Source organism: Staurois parvus, unplaced genomic scaffold, assembly GCF_062004578.1.
Source record: "Staurois parvus isolate SC_StPar_1 unplaced genomic scaffold, SC_StPar_1.0 ptg000586l, whole genome shotgun sequence".
Classification (NCBI taxonomy): Eukaryota; Metazoa; Chordata; class Amphibia; order Anura; family Ranidae; genus Staurois; species Staurois parvus.
In genome coordinates this window covers 4,059,327-4,081,535 of record NW_028318382.1, presented here as the reverse complement: position 1 = coordinate 4,081,535, position 22,209 = coordinate 4,059,327, and the positions used below count along the sequence as shown (strand labels likewise).

The window sequence follows — 22,209 nt, the reverse complement described above, 5'->3', positions numbered from 1 at the left end:
ATTATTCTCCGTATACTTGTTATTTATACACACAGGACCAAGCACCACACAGTTGCAAAGAATAATATATCAGCATATATTGGGTCTCATATAGGTGTTGGTAGCTCTGTCCATTACACTTTGGGTTGTAAGTGGTATCACACAAGGTTCCTCAATTCACTAATTATGTTTGCTTAGCAGCATGGAGGTAGTTGTATTTTAGAAAGGCAGATTTGTACAGGGTGAATTCTTACAGGAATCTTGTTTTACGCCACAATTGCTCAACAGTACGGTTGTGTCTCTTTAAGACTTTTAGTGTCGTCTTTTTGCCAGGGTTGTAGCAGGCATCTCCTGGTTCTGTGCATAGAGAGGGGAGCAAGCGTGTCCAGGGAAGATTGAGTTAGAGGATAACTGTACATATAATTTAACCTAAAGCTAGCAACCTTTCTCTCCATGCTAGTTGTGTCCTTTTACTTATGTCAGATCAGATGGCATCCTGGCCCAGGATCTGTGGCCTACACTGGGTGGTGCTCTGGTCCTCTCTGAACCAGAGGATTTTGTCAACAGCCCCTAACGTAAAAGCAATCTGCTTACAAACCTGCAAGTTGGGGGCTTCTTTGTCAGGGTCTACAACATATAGGCCATGCATGCAGAGAACCTTTCTGGCTTAGGAGGAAAACTGAAGTGTTACCTAAAGTCTGCAGCCAGCCCAAAAGCTGTGCCCTTCTCCAGGTAAGTATGTGGGGAGTGTTTGGAATATATTATTTAGAAGTATCCTTTAATATCATGGTAGTGTTACATAACCAAAGCTGTAATGTAGACTATAGGTAACATCTTTATTTGTGGTTTTGTGCAGCCACTACCACAGTATGGAGATCTTCACTCACTATGACTTGCTGAGTTTGAATGGTACCAAGGTTGCTGAGGGGCACAAGGCCAGTTTCTGTCTGGAGGACTCCGAGTGTGAGACAGGTGTGTACACACAGACAAGTTCTACGTTTGTGTTTCTGATTTTGTTATATCCTTGTATGGCCCCTCCTTGTATCATCTCATCAGCCTAAATTCTGAAATTTTACACACTCTCCCACAATCTTTACACAGATGCACAGAAACAGTATGTGTGTGCCAATTTTGGTGAACAAGGGATCAGTGTTGGCTGCTGGGACATTTACAGACATGATATTGATTGCCAGTGGGTCGATATCACTGATGTGGCTCCAGGAGATTATTTTTTCCAGGTAAGATACTTAAATCATTTTCTAACAATCTATTTTAATATAGATATTGTTTACCTTTCAGATGCATATTTTAAAGAAAATGGTTTCCAAAATGTAATGAGAAGCAGTCAATACTGAGCATTTGTAACAGTCTGTTCTATAAATGTTTTAATAGTGACACATCACTTCTCAGGGATGGCTGTGGGTGCTGTTATTTAGTTGTATTTTCTCCCTAGCCAGCTGAAATTCAGTTTACCAATAGCAATGCTGCCATTGTTAAGCAGTCTTTAACCCCTTCACGCCTAAGGGTAAAACAAATCTAAATGCCTAAGCACAATTCTGCAACGTTGACATGTGTTAGTAAAACCGTACATATCGTCACAACTACTTTGTACGTCCAGGTGGATTATACCTTGTTTTTTTCAGGACAAATTGGGCTTTCATTTGGTGGTAAATGGTAATGGATAGGTCCTAATTTTTTTTTATTATTAAAGGAAAACTGGGCCAAAATAGTAAAAAAAAATCATTTTTATTAATTTAACTGTGTGTTTCTTGTTACAACCATAACCTACCACCAAAGAACAACCCAAAATACATTCTCCAGTTCTTGACGATCGCAGCAATACCATATATGTGTATGGTATTTGTTGTTTGGACCCGTAGTACAGTCCAGAAACAACAGTGCGCATTTTGTTTTTGTCTTTTTTTTTTTTTATTTTTTTTTTACATAAAACACACTGTCACTGACATTGACATTAACACGAACTGACACCAAATTTTTTTTTTAAATCCTGACCTTTGACCCTGACCTTTGCCCTTGACCCAAACACTAACCCTGGTACTGAACTAGATCAAACCTTGATCTAGGTATTTTTCTTTATTTTTTAATATTTATCTTTTTTTTTTTCTACAAACTTTTTTTTTTATCTCTCTATGTCAGGAGTTCGAGAGATACAATGTATCTCTTCTCCATTCATAGAGAGAGAGAAAACAAAGGGGCCGGGCTGCACAGTGATTGATCACTGTGACAGCCAATCAGAGGCTATCACAGCGATCACGTGACCCGGAATCGGGAGTCCCGGGTCCCGATCGTTAGAACGGGACCCGGGGCTCTCAGTGACACCGCGGTCATGGTGCTGGGAGCGCGCCGAGCGGCGCGCTCCCAGCACAAAGACAGGTACGCAAATATGCAGCCCCACGGAAAAAAGCCCAGGTCCGTGAGGCCGCTTATTTGTGTTACGTCGGCGTCAAGGGGTTAAAGTAGCACTTTAGTCAGAAAATAAAGTCCTGCTAGAACACTTCAGGCTGGCCCCTTTTGGATGTATAGCTTTGTAGAACATTAAAAACAAGTGTCTATACTATTGAAAATCCAGCAATACACTGTCTCACCCTGCTCTGCACATGCTCAGTTGCTATTTTTAGGCACTGTCAACTTTTTAGTGGCCATATTTCCGACAGTGTTAAAGATGAACTTTTCTCATAACAACCTAATAAAAAATAATGCTCTTTAGCAAGGAGCATACAGTCATGACCAAACATATTGGCACACTGCATTTGTCGGATAATGCACCACTTCGCTCAGAAAATTGTTGCAATTACAAATGTTTAGGCATTCTCATGTTTATTTCTTTTGTTGGTATTGGTATTATGCAAATTATTAGCACCTTCTCAAAATTGTAAGAAATAATTGCATTCCAAGTTTGTGATGCTCGTGGAATTTGCAACTAAAACCTCACCTGGATCAATTAGCAGGTGCTGACACTATAGAAATCACACCAGCAACCAGTAAAAATGGTGAAAAATTTACTCTAAGGCTAGCCATACATTATACAATTTTCTTGAGATTTTTGCTTTAGATTTACCAAAAACCATATAATATGAGCTCAAACCTAAACAACACTTTCAATTGTATCCAATTAGTGGGGCCCTTGCACTACATAGTTGAAGGTAAATCTAAAAGAAATTGGGCAGAAATTGGACAGAAAATTGTATACTGTATGGCCAGCCAAACTTTCTGTTTTGTGTCTGTTACATGGAGAAGAGAAAGATCAGAATATAATTGTCTGAAGATTTGAGAACAAAAATTGTGGAAAAGCACGGACAATCTCAAGGTTACAAGTCTACCGCCAGAGATCTTAATGCTCCTTTATCCACTGTGCTCAACATTGTCAAGTAGTTTACAGCCCATGACACTGTAGCTAATCGCAATGGACAAAAGAGAAAACTTGATCAAAGATTGCAATGAAGGATTGTTCGAATGATGGCTAAAGAACCTCAATCAACTTCCAGACAAATTCAAGCAGACCTTCAAGCACCTGTGTCAGCTCTCACTATACATCGCCATCTAAATGAAAAGGGGTGCTATGGTAGGAGACCCTGGAGGACCCCAATGCTGACACAAACAAGCTAGGTTGGAGTTTGCCAAAACTTATCTGAGGAAGCCCAAATCCTTTTGGGAGAATGTGCTGTGGCCAGATGAAACAAAATTACAGATTTTTGGTAAAGCCCATCATTCTACTGTTTTCAGCAAAATAACTGAGGCCTTTAAAGAAAAGAATACAGTCCTTAGATGGAGGTTTACTGATGTTTTGGGGCTGCTTTGCTACTTCAGGCACTGGCTGTCTTGACTGTGTGCATAACATTATGAAATATGAAGATTACCAAAGAATTCTGGGGGGCAATGTAGGGCCAAGTGTCAGGAAGTTGGGTCTCTGTCAGAAGTCATGGGTCTTACAGCAGGACAATGACCCAAAGCACACGTCAAAAAGAACCCAGAAATGGTTTCAGACTAAGTGCTGTAGAGTACTGAACTGGCCAGCAATGAGTCCATATCTCAATTCCATAGAGCACCTGTGGAGAGATCTCAAAACAGCATTTGGGAAAAGGAACCCTTTCAGAGAGCTGGAGCAGTTGGCGAAAGAAAAGTGGTCCAAAATTCCAGTAGAGTGATGTAAGAAACTCATTGATGGTTACAGGAAGCAATTGATTTTAGTTATTTTTTCCAAGGGGTGTGCTACCAAATATTAAATTGAGGGTGCCAATAAATTTTGTCCAGTTAATTTTTGGGGTTTAGCATGGAATGTGTCAGATTTGGCTTTTGGTTTCTCCACTTTTTGTGTCATACCAAACAAAACAAAAGATATAAACATGAGAATGCCTAAACATTTGTAATTGCAACAACAGTCATGCATTATCTTACAAATGCTGGGGTGCCAATATTTTTGGTCATGACTGTACATTTCACATTAATAACCAAGCTACCAAAATGAGTGTGTGCTGAAAATTGCCTCCAGCATTGCTCCTGTTTCTGCTTGCTGGAGGCTGCCATTTTGTTGAAGGCAAGAGCCCACAAACAGCACTAAATCATAAAGCAGAACTAAATTCATTGATTTAACTTTCAAAAAACAGTTACATTCCTGGAATGCTGGGATTGCTGTCAAACCAGCATGGCTGGTGTCATAACTGATTACAATTGCAGCACCTGGGCAGTAACATATCAAACAGAAGCAGCTTCTTTGGCTGTAAAGATATGGATAGGATTCATCAGTGCCTAAAAATGGAGAGCAACTAAGCATGTGCAGAGCAGGGAGAAGCAGTGTATTACTGGATTTTAAACAATAGAAGCACTTATTTTTAATGTTTTATTTCACTATAACTGCAAAAGGGGTCAACCTCAAGTGATCTTGCAGGACTTTAATTCCACTTTAAATTAGAACTTTAGTCAGCAAATTAACCTTCCTATCCTTTACAGCCAAGGAAGCTGCTTCTGTTTGATCTGCACCTGCCATGGTACTGCAAATGTGATCACTTTTGACACCAGCCCTTTGATGGTTTCGCAGTTTGGTTAAGGACTCAAGCAAATGTGAAAGTTGGCAATCCTGGCATCTCAGGAATGTAACTTTTTTTGAACCGTTAAAATCGATGGGTTAAGTTCCGCTTTATGATTTACTGCTGTTCAGAGGCTTTGGGCTTCAGCAAAATGAAAGCCTCCAGCAAGAAGAAACAAGAGCAATGCTGGAGGAAATTTACAGCAAATACTAATTTTGTTAGCATAATTATTAACGTGGAATGTATGTTCCTTGCTAAAGAACATTTTTTTATCACGTTGTTATGGTAAAGTTCCTCTTTAAACAGGAAACGTTCACGCTGGTCCTGTCTTCACTACTTAAAGCAGAACTAAACCCATCTATTTAATGGTTTAAAAAAGGATACATTTAAGGCATGCCGGGAATGCTGTCACATTTTCTTGTGCTCTCAACCAAACTGCCAAACCATCAAATGGCTGATCACTTGTGCAGCACCATGGCAGTTGCAGATCAAACAGAGATTAAGATGGCAGCTTCTTTGCTTGAAAAGGACAAAAGGGTTTAGTTCCACTTTAACAGATTCTCCAGGCAGTAAAGCAGGGATTGTCATGACAGCCTCATGAGATGTTTGTGCATAAATCCAAATAGCTTACATACAGCCATGGCCAAAAGTTTTGAGTGACACAAATATTCATTTTCAAAGTCTGGTGCTTCAGTGTTTTTAGATCTTTTTGTTGGATGTTACTCTGGTATACTGAGGTATACAAGCATTTCATAAGTGTTAAAGTCCTTTATTGACAATTACATCAAGTTTATGGAGAGTCAATATTTGAGTGCCGACCCTTCTTTTTCAAGACCTCTGTAATTCTCATCTTCCTGACTGATGGCAGCCCATTCCTGCATAATCAATGCTTGGAGTTTGTCAGAACTTCTGAGGGGTTTTTTTATTCACCCACCTCTTGAAGATTGACCGCAAGTTCTCAATGGGGTTAAAGTCTGGTGAGTTTCCTGGCCAAGGACTCAAAGTTTGGATGTTTTGCTCCCCAAGCCACTTATTTATCACTTTTGCCTTATGGCAAGGTGCCATATCATGCTGGAAAAGGCATTATTGGTCACCAAACTGTTCTTCAATGGTTGGGAGAAGTTGCACTCAGAGGATGTTTTTGTACTATTCTTTATTCATGGATGTGTTCTTAGGCAAAATTGTGAGTGAGCCCGCTCCCTTGGCTGAGAAGCAACCCCACACATGAATGGTCTCAGGATGCATTACTATTGGCATGACACAGCACTGATGATAGTGCTCATCTTTTCTTCTCCGGACAAGGTTTTTTTCTTCCTGAAACCCCAAACAATCAGAAAGGGGATTCATCAGATAAAATTACTTTACCCCACTCCTCAGCAGTCTAATCTCTATACCTTTTGCAGAATATCAGTCTGTCCCTGATGTTTTTCCAGGAGAGAAGTGGCTTCTTTGTTGCCCTTCTTGACACCAGGCTATCATCCAAAAGTCTTTGCCTCACGGTGCATGCAGCTGCACTCAGACCTGGCTGCTGTCATTCCTGAGCAAGCTCTGCACAGATGATGTTCCAATCCTGCAGATGAATCAACTTTAGGAGACAGTCCTGGTGCTTACTGAACTTTGAGCGCCCTGAAGCCTTCGTCATAACAATTGAACCTTGAATTGGTTGATTTAGGAGCAATCTTAGTAGCAGCAATATCCTTGTCTGGGAATCCCTTTTGTGCAAAGCAATAGTAACTACATGTATTTCCTTGCAGGTAACCATGATTAGCAGAGGAAGAACAATGATTTAAAGCACCACCCTCTTTTTAAAGCTTCCAGTCTGTTATTCTAACTCAGTCAGCAGGACAGAATGATCTCCAGCCTTGTCCTTGCCAACACTGATATCTGTGTTAACGAGAGAATCACAGACATGGGCTAAAATGCAGTGGAAATGCTTTTTTTTAGAATGAAGTTCATTTTCATGGCAAAGAGGGACTTTGCAATTAATTACAATTCATCTGATCACTCTTTATAACATTCTGGAGTATATGAAAATTGCCATCATAAAAACTGAGGCAGCAGACTTTGTGAAAAATAATATTTGTGTCATTCTCAAAACTTTTGGCCACAGCACATGTACGACTTCAGGTGCTAAAAGAGTGTAACCGCGTTAACACTAAAAATTCTGAATCAACCCTTTGCACACTGCTATACACTCTTACATAGTTGTAGCAAATATTTTCAGAAAAAAACAAGCATTTTTCATTCACCTACATTGCAAAGAATGTTCAAGCGGGCCAACTTTGCCAAAGTAATCTTTCTCTGGCACTTGATCTGTTATAGCTGTGCTAACATCCAAATACTGTAGCTTATATATCTCTATCTCCATTTCTACTGTGTAGGTCAGTGACAAACATCTGCAGTTCTCCAGCTATGTCTGTCTAAGCCATATTAGCATATGTCTAGTAAAGTATGCTATAAGCAAGTATTTGGCATTTTGCAGAGTAGGAACTGGTCAGAGAGAGATGCACACAAAAGTATGAGACTGTACAATGTAAATTGTGTGCATATTTCTGCGCTTTGGAAACACAGCTGAAACATACATTCACCCTTAGTAATGAATAGTTGTATGCTATGTATATGAAGGTACCGTATTTTTCGCTCCATAAGACGCACTTTTTTCCCCCCAAAAAGGGGGGGGGGGGGAAAAATGTCAGTGCGTCTTATGGAGCGAATATAAAGCAGCCGGTCCGGTATTTCTGCCGCCACCATGTCAGAACACCGGGCCGGCCGCTCAGCTGTTCTCTCCTGCAGGGCCTTACCTGTTCCTCGCTCCAGGGCTGCACAGTCTTCCCACGTTGGCTTCTGTGACAGCCGGGTGCCCACTGCGCATGCACTGCGCTTTGTGAATGGTCCAGTGTTCTCTGGGACACATGACAGGTCCCAGAAGGCGACGGGCCATTCACAAAGCGCAGCGCTTCTCGCGCATGCGCAGTGGGCACCCGGCTGTCACAGAAGGCGGCGCGGGCAGAAGAGGGAAAGACAACTCCACGGAAGTGGGAGCGGGTACCTGTCAAATTCAGGTACCCACTCCCCCTCCCTCCTCAAAGGTCAGCAGTCTCTGGTCATCCCCTGCACTGTCTGCAGTCTCTGGTCATCTGTACTATGTCCGCAGTCTCTGGTCATCTCCTGTACTGTGTCCGCAGTCTCTGCGGACACAGTACAGGAGATGACCAGAGACTGCGGACACAGTACAGGGATGGTCAGAGACTGCAGACAAACTAGAGGAGACAGTCAGAGACTGCGGCTATAGTACAGATGACCAGAGACTGCAGACACAGTACAGGAGATGACCAGAGACTGCAGACAAACTAGAGGAGACAGTCAGACTGCGGACACAGTACAGGAGATGACCAGTCTGTCTCCTCTAGTTTGTCTGCAGTCTCTGGTCATCTCCTGTACCGTGTCCGCAGTCTCTGGTCATCTGTACTATATCCGCAGTCTGTCTCCTCTAGTTTGTCTGCAGTCTCTGACCATCCCTGTACTGTGTCCGCAGTCTCTGGTCATCTCCTGTACTGTGTCCGCAGTCTCTGGTCATCCCCTGTACTATGTCTGCAGTCCATTGGTTCAGAATATTTTTTTTTCTTTTTCTCCTTTAAAACCTAGGTGCGTCTTATGGTCAGGTGCGTCTTATGGAGCGAAAAATACGGTATATGCGTTTCTTGCATAAGCACATACCTAAATCCATGGACACACACAAGCTGAACCCAGGGATTTATGCCAATACACGTGTTTATGCAAGTATGCCTTATACCTGTATACAGCCAATGTACGTCCATTCATTATTATGGGCAGCAGTATGCTGTACCTCTGTCTCCCAGGTGTGGAAATATGCGTGCAATTTACTTTCAATGGCCTCACTGCCTGTTCAATGAACAGGTATGCAAGAGTCCTTTAACCCATTATCACTGCCTCAAGATGTAAACTTCAAATAATTCAAATCAGTTTTTAAATCCTTGTTGTAGATTACTATAATGTTTCAACCTCAGTCAGGCCCTTTCTCTACAACATTCTACATATGGTTGGTTATACTTGCCTAAAGTATTAAGCTTAAAACAATGAAAAAAATAGGATATTAGGAATTCTGCAGAGATATACAGTTAGGTCCATATATATTTGGACACAGGCACAATTTGTTTTTTTCAGGTATTTACCAAAACATATACAAGCTATAGTTATATAATGGATATGGTCTCAAAGTGTACACTCAGGTTTAATTTGAGGGTATGTACATCCAAATTGGAGGAAGGGTTTAGGAATTACAGCTCTTAAGAGTAGCCACCCCCCCCCCCTTTTTCAAAGGAACAAATGTAATTGGACAATTGAATATAATCATAAATAAAATGTTAATTTGTAATATTTTGTGGACAATCCTTTACTGGCAATGATTGCCTGAAGTCTGGAACCCATGAACATTACCAAAGACTGGGTTTCCTTCGTTCTGTCAGGCTCTAACTGCAGCTGTCTTCAGTTCTTTGTTTGTGGGTCTTTCTGCCTTTAGTTTTGCCTTCAGCAAATGAAACGACATGCTCATTTGGGTTGAGATCAGGTGATTGACTCTCAGACCATTGCAGAGTATTCCACTTTTCCTTCAAAAGCACCTGGGTTGCTTTTGCAGTGTGGTTTGGATCATTGTCCATCTGTACTGTGAAGCACTGTCCAATCAACTTTGCTGCATTTGGCTGAATCTGGGATGATAGTATATCTCTAAACACTGCAGAATTCATCCAGCTGCTTCTGTCTCATCAGCACTGAACACCAATGACCTAGCACCACTGTAAGCCATGCATGCATGTTTAATTGATGAAGAAATAACGAAGGAGCAGCCCACACCTAAACTCTTCCTCCAATTTGGATGTACATACCCTCAAATTAATCCTGAGCATGTGCTTTTTCAGCCCATAAGCATTTCATAATATGGTAGTATGCGATGTATACTAGCACATTATATTACCTTGCACTAGCTCCTAGTGTGCATGGAGTCTAAAACTTCTTCTCACCTGCTCTAAATAATCTAATAGCTTAACCTCACATTTGGGCTACGCCAATGCTTTCACTTTGTCATCGTTTAGACAGTCTATTTCTGGTGACACCACTTCATCACCTTTCATTTTCTTTGAAAGACTTGTACCAGATATTTTGGCATTTGTAACCCAATTTAAATGCTTTCCCATTCTCAAGTCATCCCCGTTTTAGTCAATTTCTCCATTCCTTCTGAACAACATGTGACAATAGGTAAAATACTGGCTTTTACAAGACACAGTTCAATTAGCTCAGTAAAAACTTGGCCTATTATCAGGAGACACAGCCGTTTCTCATACTGAAGAGTGGAAAATGATTACTCATGTTGAAGACTTCTTAGAACTTTCCTAATGGTTTTCTCATATTGGGGATCTAACAAAATGGCAAACTGTAATAAAGTAGCACTGAGGGGCAACAAAACAGATGGTATGTTCATGGAAAACAGTCATATCAACAGAATGTCTCAGTTTTACTAAAACGGAAGTACCCTCTACTGGCCAACACAGCTGCTGCATCTATCAGTATTTTACCTTCGGTTTCATGTGTTCTTACATGTTTGTGTCCTACAGGTTATTATTAATCCCAACCAGGAGGTTGCAGAGTCAGACTACACCAACAACATCATGAAGTGTCGATGTCGATATGATGGTCAGCGTATATGGATGTACAACTGCCATATAGGTGAGTGGAGCCGGAGCTATATTTTGAACACTAGTAGGTTGACATCCGGGAGTGCAGCATCTGATTCAGGAATGAAATGCAAGCGAGGTTAACACAAAGTTTTAAAGTACTTTTGAGGTGCATTGATTTGCCTCTGAATTTCAGGTTAATAAAAAGAAAAAAGCAGCTCCCATGCAAATATAAGCTCAAGGTGGCTAAGTTTTTTACAACATTATACACAGTTGTAGGAGAAGCCAAGAAATGAAAATCCAGGCACGTTCCCTGTTCCTACACAGAAAAAAAAAAACCAGCTGGAAAGGCCATTCATTTCACGCACTGTTACCTTAGAGCTAAGACTTGCAGCATACTGTTGAAAAGCATTAATGGTGTGTTGCAGTCACTCCGAGGTAACACTGGGCAATGCATATGGCAATTCTTTGAAGCAGTAAGAACATTTCCTGTGTGCATTTCACTTTAACCACAACAAAGGACGGCTAGAGCGCGGTGGCCTAGTTCTGGGAGGACGTCCTCCCAGAACACGCCCCCTTCAGTACACACCCAGCACCGCCTGTGATCGCTGTGTCATACGGTAAAAGGCCAAATCACAGTGGCCTTTTACCACGTGACCAGCTGTGTCCAATGACACAGCATATCACCATGTAAATACAGTTACTGGTTATTGGCTTCACTTTCCTCACACTGTCACAGCGTGAGGAAAGTACTACCGCGAACCAGCAATTGTCAGTGAAGGGATCAATGCCCTGATGATCATTGCCACCCACCTGTGCCCATCAGTGCCACCAGTAAGCTCCTACACTTACCTCCCCCCACCAAGTGCAGTGTCAGTAGATCATTGTCACTTGATACGTTGCACACAAAACCGCAGTGTTCGCAGAAATCAGACTTGATCTCTGTTAGCACTTGACAGTAATTTTTTTTTTTCTGTAGCAGTTCAAGCAGTCCCTGATAGCCAGGTGCTTTTTCCCATGAGTCGCGCTAGGTACCTATAAATTTAGTGGCCAAAATGTCAAACGAGAGGCCTACAGTATTCTGAGCATGTCAGGTGAGAGCAAAGGGGAAGACTCACTGACACAAATCAGCCTCAGAATATGAACCTGTAGACAGCAGCGGCACCCTGACAGATAGCTCTGACAATGGAGAACAGGTCCCTGCCAAGGTCAGGCATACCCAACCCCGTTCCAAGGTTCCTGAGATGTTACAATTGCATGACAATTCTCATATGCAGCAGAGTGCCAGTACTAGTGCCGCTCGACCTTTTGGTGAACGGGCAAGCACCAGTGGCCTAGTACATCCTGGTCTTATACATACCAGCACTGCAGTATCACTTGGTGATGTGGCAAATCCCATAAGTGCAGTACAAGCTAGTGAGGTGACAAGCACAAGTATTATCCCTCAGCCACCAAGAATTCGCACACAAGCCTGTAGAGCCACTGGTATCCTTCTGGATGTGCTTGCAAATCCTGATTGGCAGCACCTGTACTTTCAACCCAGAATTCAGGTGGAAACAGCAAATTTAACTACTCCCCTTGCTTTTTTTGGAGCCGTTTTTCATGGAAGATCTGGATGTATCGATTGTGGTTCAAAGTAATTTATATGCACAACATTTAATGGTGCCAACCCAAATTCAAACCTTGCTGGACAATTTGCATGGAAACCCATTATGGTTTCCAAATTTAAAGTTTTTTTGGGCCCAACCCTCAACATGGGCATTACTAAAACGCAATCCACCGAGCTGACCAGAACCAACTCGAGTGAGTCTATTCCACATTTTCACAGCTCTCGTTGTGAAGAAACCTTTCCATGTTTGGAGATGAAATTCTTTTCCTCCAGGCATAAAGAGTGCCCCCTGGTCCTCTATGATGACCTCAGGGTGAATAACTCTACACCGAGTTCACTATATAAACCACTGATGTATTTATACATGTTGATCATATTCCCCCTTAATCTCTTCTCGAGAGAATAAATTCAGTTCCTCCAATCTCATAGCTGAGCTCCTCTATGCCTCTTCGCAGTTTGGTTGCCCTTCTCTGTACTTTTTCCAGTTCCCCAATGTTCTTTTTGTGAATTCGTGTCCAAAATTGAACTGCATATGCTAGATGAGGTCTTACGACTGATTTGTACAATGGTAATATGATCTCTCTCTCTAAAGAGTCTATACCTCTTAATACGAGAGAGGATTTTGCTCGCTTTAGAAAACTTTAGCAGTGGGTGGGTGTAGGGCAGTATATTCTAACGGTGGGCATAACACACTTTTCTGGCAGAGAGTCTCTGTCTCTCATTCAGCCCACAGGCTGCATTTAAAAAAAAAAAAAAAAAAAAAAAAAATCACATAAACCCAACAAGGACCAGCGATGCACTGGTACATCACTGGACTTTGATGTAAAAGCAATCGTAGTGGCCAATTAGCTGCAGGATTGCTTTTACAAGCAGAAGGAGAAGATGCCCCTCCCCACACCTTCCATGGCCTTCTTGGGCAGTCCCGTGCCATCGGGTGAACCTGAGAATGCAGCCGGTGTTTTTACCAGTTGCCCATAAAGCTGATTGGAGACCAGAATAGTGCCAATCATCTCTATAGTCTAAGAAATCGGAAGCTACAAGCATTTCATCACTTCAGTTCCGCAGGATATAAACAGCGCCATTTGTAAATTGGGCAAGCATCTGATCACACCGATCTTGGCGAGATTAGATAATGTTAGGGAAGAGGAGATATCTATAGTCAGACACCAGATTTCTCAAAAAAAGAATACCGTATATACTCGAGTATAAGCCGAGTTTTTCAGCACATTTTTTGTGCTGAAAAATAGGCCCCCTCGGCTTATACTCAAGTCAACGTCTGCAGGGGGCTGCTGTCTCTTACCTGGCTCTGGTCCCACGACGATCCGGTCCAGGAAGCGCGGCTGCTCCTTCATTCGGTTCGTCCACTGGATGTTCACGCGGCTTTTCGGCTCCGCCTTCTCACCGGTGATTGCCTTTCCTGAGCTACAGTTCTGGCGGCCACACAGGCGGCCAATCACCGGCGAGGAGGCGGAGCTGAGCGGCCCCGCGAAAATAGAGTGAAGGAAATGCAGGTAAGTGTGCCGTGCTTAGGTGGTGCTGCTGCAACCACATATGCTGGCTGCAGCAGCACCATACTGGAACAGGGGTCAGCAAGTGTCAGTGGGAGGAATAGTGCCCCATCATTGGTGTCACTGATACCAATGATGGGGCATTATTCCTCCCACTGATACCAACGATGGGGCATTATTCCTCCCACTGATACCAACGATGGGGCATTATTCCTCCCACTGACACCAACGATGGGGCACTTTTCCTCCACCCCCCCACTGACACCAATGATGGGGCACTATTCCCGCCACTGACACCAATGATGGGGCACTATTCCCGCCACTGACACCAATGATGGGGCACTATTCCCGCCACTGACACCAATGATGGGGCACTATTCCCGCCACTGACACCAATGATGGGGCACTATTCCCGCCACTGACACCAATGATGGGGCACTATTCCCGCCACTGACACCAATGATGGGGCACTATTCCCGCCACTGACACCAATGATGGGGCACTATTCCCGCCACTGACACCAATGATGGGGCACTATTCCCGCCACTGACACCAATGATGGGGCACTATTCCCCCCACTGACACCAATGATGGGGCACTATTCCTTCCACTGACACCAATGATGGGGCACTATTCCTTCCACTGACACCAATGATGGGGCACTATTCCTCCCACTGACACCAATGATGGGGCACTATTCCTCCCACTGACACCAATGATGGGGCACTATTCCTCCCACTGACACCAATGATGGGGCACTATTCCTCCCACTGACACCAATGATGAGGCACGATTCTTCCCACTGGTGTTCCCACCCTTGGCTTATACTCGAGTCAATAGTTTTTCACAGTTTTTTGTGGTAAAATTAGGTACCTCGGCTTATATTTGGGTTGGCTTATACTCGAGTATATACGGTACCTATCAATGCCCATTGTAGTCACAGGGCATATTTACATTCCCTGGGATAGCATTAAGAGTGATTTAAAAAAAAAAAAAAAATGTATTTAATTTTACACAAATTGTCAGTTAAATGATTTATTGCTCACACATGTCATAGGTAGATGGGGACTTACTCCCCAAAATACATTCTGCTACTTCTCCTGAGTATGGGGGTACCACATGAGAGAATTTTACAGTCTAGCCGCATACAGGACCCCAAAATCCAATAAGCACCTGCAGGCTTTTAAAAAAAGGGCTTTATTTCCTTATTACACTTCATGAGTACCTATCACAGTTTTGCAGGCCCTGAAATGCCAGGATAGCACCAACCCCCCCCCCCCCCCAATGACCTCTTTTTGGAAAGTAGACACCAAGGAGTTTGATAAGAAATAAGAAGCATCGTGAGTATTTTGTAGATCCCGTTTGTTGCCACACGTTTTTTGAAAATTAAGAAAGAAAACAAACATTTTTTCTTAATTTCAAAACCTTGGGCAGAAAAAAAAAAAAACAAAAAAAAAAACAGATCTGCAAAATACTCACCATGCCTCTTTTTAAATTCCTTGGGGGGGGGGGGTCTACTTTACAAAAAGGGGTCATGAAGGGGGGGGGGGGGGGTTGGTGCTATCCTGGCATTTCAGGGCCTCCGCAACGGTCATAGGTAGTGAGGTGAGGAAGTTGCGCACCTTAAAGCTTTCACAGGGGTCATTAGATTTCCGGCTCCTGTATGTGGCTAGGCTCCCAAAAAAAAAAAAAAAAACCCCTCACATGTGGTATCCCCATACTCTGTAAAAGTAGTAGAATGTATTTTGCAGTGTAATTCCACATATACCCATGGCTTGTGTGAGCAATACACAATTTAAGTGACAACTTTGTTAAAAGAAAAAAAAAATATTATATTATATATATAGATCTGTCATGGACTCAACATGCCTCTCAGCAGATAGCTTAGGGTGTCTACTTTCCAAAAAAGGGGTCATTTGGGGATGTTTGCACTGTCCTGGTATTTTAGCACCTTAAGCAATGTGATCGGCAGCCAGAAAGTAAAAGCTGTGTAAATTCCATGATCTATACCATTGTTTGTAGCTGCTATAACTGGCACACAAACCAATTAATATGCAGTTATTGGGAATTTTTTTTCTTCACCAAAGACATGTAGCAAAATATATTTTGCCTAAATAACGAAATTTGATATTTTTTTTATGACAAATATTCATTTATTGCGCAAAAAAAAAATTTATGTACAGCATTGCATGACCACGCAATTGTCAGTTAAACTAGCGCAGCATAAATATCATAAATTGCAGTATCTATATCCTAGTTTGTAGTTTGGTTCACACAAAGCAATCAATATACACTTCTTGGAATTTTTTTTTTTTTTTTTAACCAAAAGATATGTAGCAGAATACATTTAAATTTGAGTAACTTTGCTTTTACTATATTATTTTTTATAAAGTGAAAAAAAAAAAAAATATATCTAAATTTTTGGTCTTTGTTTATAGCGCAAAAAATAAAGCGCACAGGTGATCAAATACCACCAAAAGAAAGCTCTATTTGTGTGGGAAAAAAAGGGACATCAATTTCATTTGGGTACAGAATTGCATGACCACGCAATTACCAGTTGAAATAGTGCGGCACCAAATAGTAAAAAAAAGGCCTGGTCAGGAAGGGGGGGGGGGTAAAATACTCTGGAGGGCAAATGTTTATCACTACATGGGTTATGCTACCACCGTCAGGTGAATAACACTGGACCGAAAAAAGGCAGGAAGCAGCACATAGGCATAACCCCTCCCAGCTCAACTAAGCATCAGTTTTGTAGCAAGCAGTAAAGGAGCAGACAAGGGACAGGGATCAGTTTCCTGTGATATACTCCCAAGATAAAAAACAAAACAAAAACACAACTTTACATGTAAACCAAAAATCCACATTTCTTAATTGTATTTCACAAAAACACTGAGAAAATAATATTCATGCCAACTTGTGATAGCCCAAAGCAATGAACATGAGGGGGTGGGTAACAGAAGCAAAACCAGCACACCCCAAAAGTCAAAACAGAAGAGGGGAAACTGCTACAAAGCCACCTGCAAGACATTCCACCCAAAACTGGTGGCAACAGATGCATAAACATCTACCTGGTAAATTGTGTGAAGCAAAGACCAAGTAGCAGCTGAAGGCAAGTTTCGCACAGGTTTCAGTTTGTATTACAGCAGTGTGAACAGCAAGCTTTTGCAAAGCATTTGCAGTCCTTTGCGCAAGCTGTTGAAGCTTTTAAAAAGCACCCTTCAGCTCCAGTTTGTAAATGCTGAAAACGGATCCCAAAAACAGGATGTTAGCAGGCTTCAGCACGATTTGAAAGCATGCTGAAGCCTGGTAGCAACTTGTTTGAAGTGACAATCAGTGCTCCCCTTAAGATGTGTATAATATTCCCAAACATGAGCTTAAGGGCTCTTTACCGTTTTAGAGAAAGCTGCTTGAAGCTTGTTCACCTTCCAATATGACAATTCTAAGTACACAGCCAAGACAACACAGGAGTGGAGTAGGGACAACTCTTTGAATGTCCTAGAGTGGCCCAGCGGCCAGAGCCCTGACTTGAACATCTCTGGAGAGACCCAAAGAAGAATTTGCCCTAATCCAGGTGTGCAAAGCTTGTTGCGTCATACCCAAAAAGATTCTAAGCTGTTGAGCACCTTTGGCAACACTTACAAACGTACTGAGTAAAGGGTCTGAATACTTAAGTACTTGTGATATTTCAAGTTTTTCTTTTTAATAAATTCACAGACATTTCTAAAATTGTTTTTCCCCTTTGTCATTATGGGGTACTGAGTGTAGATTGAGAGAAAATAAAACAAATTTAAACAACTGTAGTATCAGGCTGCAACATAAAACTGAAAAACGTGAGGGGGGTCTGAATACCTTATGAATGCACTGAAGATCAGGGAAAACTGACCTCCAAGAATCACTAGGGAATTCACTGCAAACAATGGATCTCTGGTTTGGGACACAAACTTGTAGTGAATATCTACACCACGAGATCCACGTCTGGATCCCACCACCAAAGGATCTCAGCAAACATCCCCTCAAGTGCCCATTCGTCTGCATTCAGTTGAGCAAGTCCACCTGACAATTTTCCACTCCTGGAATGTGCACAGCAGAGAGGGATAGAACATAAATTTCTGACCAAGACAAGATAGGTCTGCTTCTTTCCGAGCAGCGCTGCTTCTTGTACTTCCTTAGCCACAGCCATAGTATTGCCTGACTGCACCCTGATGGGAGGACCCGAGGATGGGCAGACCAGTGTAGGAGAGCCAGCTGTAGACATTGGAAGTTTCAGGATATTGACTGACAACTTCGGGCTCCTCTGACTACCACATTCTGTGAACTGAGAGGTTCTCCAGAACACCTCCCTAGCCTGAAAGGGCTGGCACATGTCAAGACCTTCCAATTCAGCGGAACAAAGGCTTTTCCAGTATCCAGCATTTGTGTGGATATCCACCATTCCAGAGCAGACCTGGTTTGACAGTCAAATGCATTGGTAGATCCAAGGACTCCTGATTGTCCTAAATTAACAGGATATTGACTTACATAGCTTCACATGGAGTCAAACTGGGCAAGCGTCCCAATAATTGCTGTGCCTGGTGTTGAAGTGGCAACTTCTACTATGCAAGGATGGAAGAATAATAGCTCCAAGCAGCACAACAGGATCCCCATGCTGTGTAGACTCAGGGCTAGTATTCAAAGACAGTTACCAGTCAGTCCATAGCTAAAGAGCCAGCAGGCCTACTTTTCACTCATCACTGTGGGCATGCCCCACAGGGCTTTCAGGGACCCGATATTTTTCCTGAGGGATCAATGCCATGAACTTGTATGGCACTCTGCAGCAAGGTCACTGGGTACACTGTACACCATAGATCGCTGCCCCCAGGATCCCATGCACCGACATTAAAGGCCTTCCCTGCTCATGTACGGTTCGGGTACAGTCCCTTTTGGCCTGCTGGCTGCAAAAACAATCTGGCTAAAGCTCACCTCTGCCCCACCATGGGTGTAAGGAATAGAGGCCATAAAAGATCTTCAGAGACACAGGGAGGCATTTCCTTAACCCAAGGACACTAGATAAAAATTTAGCTGGGAGGGGTTATGCCTGGGTAGATTCTTGCTTTTTTTGGTCCATACCCATTCACCTGAAGGCAACATAACCCAAGTAGTCATGAATATTAACCCTGTGATGTTCGATTAAGAAATAGGAACTTGAAACGTTACAATTTGTGAACTGCCATTTGTGGCAAATGTGCTGTTCAGAAAAGTGAGAAAATCACATAAGCATCAGTGCTGGATAGTCTTAACATACAACTTACACTTTTTGTTTTTCCCTAGGTGGCTCATACAGCACAGAGACAGAGGAAAGATTTGAACAATTCAGTGGACTCATCAACAACCAACTGTCAGCCCGGTAGACCTACAGGGAACAAAGTTCATCTCTTCCACATCCAGAAGAGAACAGGATCAGCCTCAAGTGCTCTAACAGCAGGCCGGATGAGGAGGGTTGTAAAGCTGTATCTTCTGGATAATCTTACATTCCTTGATACTTGGCAACAAAAGCAGACCTCAAATGATGAGCAGTCTGAATCAGTATGTTTTACATCCTATCCACTCCATAAAAGTCACTAAAAGGAAACCCCACTATCAGATGTACCAATGTGACCGACTTCCCCGACCAGTAATCTGGATGCACGCAACAATTTCAATTCTTCTAAAGAGACTGGTTAAGAAGAACATAGTAAATGCCTATTTAAACTAGGGCTGTGAATCTGATGAACTGAAGACTGTTGCTGCAAATTCACTTGATTATACACTCAGCAAGATGTACATGGTGTGCTGACAGTGGCGTGATAGTAATCACTGAAGGGCTGCCATGAACGCTGAGTGGTTGTGTCACTCAGATGTACAGCATCAGGCACTGCACCATTAGACCTAGCCAACTGACCCCGTTTCAGTCTCTCCCTGCACTCTGGGACCATTAAATCCACATACTATGGATTCCATATGGCATTTATGGTGCTATTAACTCTTCTGCCAGTGGATCCTTCAGCACTTTGCTGTTCTCCAGGTCATGCGCTTTGTGTCCGTCAGACTTGCTCATATTCATGGCAGAGCTGTTATGTACTATGTATTGATATGTGAAATACACATCCTGTACACCCTTCCAGCTTCTCCCACCAGTCTGCAGTAAAGGTACCAGCACTGCATCCAATCCGTACATATATATCTCCTTTCTGTGTATGTCTAGGAATAAATAACTTATTAATATTTACATTTGCTCTCAATCACTTAATGCCCAGTATGCATGCACACACACAAGAACCACTGCATATACTATTACCAGGCAGAAAGGTGAGACGTGAGTGGCAGGTCACAATGGTGGGACACCCTGCCTAATGCTTGAGTCTAAAACCTTTTCTTCTGTTATCCTCCTTCCTTGGTTATTAGGGGAATAAACCTGGTAATAAATCTGTGTGTATCATTTCCTGCAAAGGGATATGGGAGACAAATGAAATGAAGACATGACTCATCCAGCTGCCAATTATATCATGTTATGGGCACATGCTAAAAACATGGCATCTGCATTGAACAGAGAAAGAATAAAAAGTTTTGCAGCAATATTTCAAACAAAAAAGTTAACTTCCAAGTCTCTGCTGCTTCAAGGCACATGAAAAAAGGCAGAGGATGGTGGCCTATGTGGCTTCTTTAACAAGGATTTATGTGGCAATATCCTTCCTTGCCTAATTAAGCAAACAGCTGATGAAACAAAGAAAGCATAACATCTCCCAGAATAAATTTCATGGGCTTCCATACTGTAGCAGGTTGTCTCCTTCATACACATTTTATATTTTCCGAGCAAGGCAGATCTAAGGAAAGTAAGAAAATCTGTATATTGTTAAAGGCCACCCTATGTGCAAAGCCAAATTCCTTTAACAGATGCACTCTGTTTGCCACGTATGCCTGTGCTGCACCTCTACCGTGCAGCAAACCATGTAGAAAGTGCACCGTGGACTCTTCGTGAACACTCAACAGTGAAAGTTTCCAAGCTCACTCCTTCACAGACTGATCAGCCTCTTGTTTCTGTTGCCCCAGTGCTCTGTTCACCATTCTCTTTGCCACAGATGCATCTGTTTGGGGTCTGTCCTTGCAGGGCTGCAAACATGCTGGAAAAGGAGAAATATTCTAGTTACATCACAGGTGAGATGGTAAAGTAAATATAAACCAAATGAAATTTAACAAAGCCTATGTATTGTAATCAACTGCCATTACTTTTCCTAAAATAAGATATTCACTATTTTCATGCTTTTTTGCATCTCAGTACCTTCCTCAGACACAATCCATCAACATGAACTTCCTTCAGTGTTGGCTGCACATCAATGCTCAAGACCAGAATTCTAATGTCTTTGTAGTGTTCACTAGCAGCGCATGTGACAGGATGGCAGTGTAACCGCACAGCTGAGAAAGTGGTCACCTCAAACAGGAAGTACCTGACCAAGGACCTTCATGGCAGGATCACCAGGCTCAAGTATTCTTTAACTGAAATATGCAGATTTGAAATTAATAAAACACCTTTTAGAATTAACATGGCAAAGGCTATAGAAGATTTCACTCACTGGAATTAGATCCCCTTCAGTGGGAAAGGGGAGAGTATGAAGGACTTACAGTATTCCTTCTACTGGCCCTGTATCATCTCTTAACAACTCTGACTGAAACCAGAGTTCTGGAGTAACAGTGTTCCACTTATCTTTCTGCAAGTCGGTAGTGTCAGTTTCAGCTCTGCTATGAGGGCTCTGATATGTATTGCTTAAAAGAGAAGTATGGCCAAAGTCTTTTGGTTATACTTCTCTTCTGGATTACAGGAGTGCATTTGTTCTACTGCAACCCAGAGTCAGCCAATGGTAGCTGACGAGAGAGAGACAGAGATCCCACAGATGATGACCCGAAAGCAGCCTTAACACCATGGATCATGCAGACTTCTTATCTTCTTCATGCAGCCCTCACAGCTGCCAGATCAACATGGTGCCAGCATGGCGTGAGGGGACCAGGAGCTACTGCCCACAACTGGGACTGAAGGCGGCTCATCCCAGGAGATTGAGGAATCAGCAAACACTGCTATGCAGCAGCCTTCCTCCCCTGCTGATAGAGGTATCAGCACAGTCTCCTACTAAATTTCCCTCTATGAAGAAAAAGCATGGCGCTGAGATTTGTAGTCCCATGGCCAACAGTCTCCCTACACAAACACTGGCAGCATTCCCAACATCAGACAACCCTGCTTCAAAACATTCTTTAAACCACTTGTCAACACGGTTGTCCAGTTCTGCGAGGACATCATTTGACATCCTCCTAGAAAGCACCCGGTGATCTCTGTGATCGCTGTGTCCTACGAAAACAGCTGATCACATGAT

At 42.6% G+C, this 22,209-nt stretch overlaps 2 protein-coding genes across 3 annotated transcripts in view; one reads left to right on the top strand and one right to left on the bottom strand.

Annotated features, from left to right (window-relative positions):
* LOXL2 (lysyl oxidase like 2) overlaps positions 1–20,075 on the top strand; it is a 143,469-nt gene extending 123,394 nt beyond the window's left edge. For both annotated transcript variants that reach the window (XM_089692477.1, XM_089692478.1), the window contains 4 exons: positions 836–951; positions 1,081–1,217; positions 10,655–10,766; positions 19,139–20,075. In XM_089692477.1, coding sequence (XP_089548603.1) covers positions 836–951; positions 1,081–1,217; positions 10,655–10,766; positions 19,139–19,218 — 445 coding nt within the window. In that variant the 3' untranslated portion in view covers positions 19,219–20,075. The remainder of the gene's footprint in view (positions 1–835; positions 952–1,080; positions 1,218–10,654; positions 10,767–19,138) is intronic.
* A 264-nt stretch (positions 20,076–20,339) lies between these two features.
* LOC149450046 (uncharacterized) overlaps positions 20,340–22,209 on the bottom strand; it is a 31,380-nt gene continuing 29,510 nt past the window's right edge. Inside the window, exon 8 of the mRNA XM_089692479.1 lies at positions 20,340–20,967. Coding sequence (XP_089548605.1) covers positions 20,852–20,967 — 116 coding nt within the window. The 3' untranslated portion in view covers positions 20,340–20,851. The remainder of the gene's footprint in view (positions 20,968–22,209) is intronic.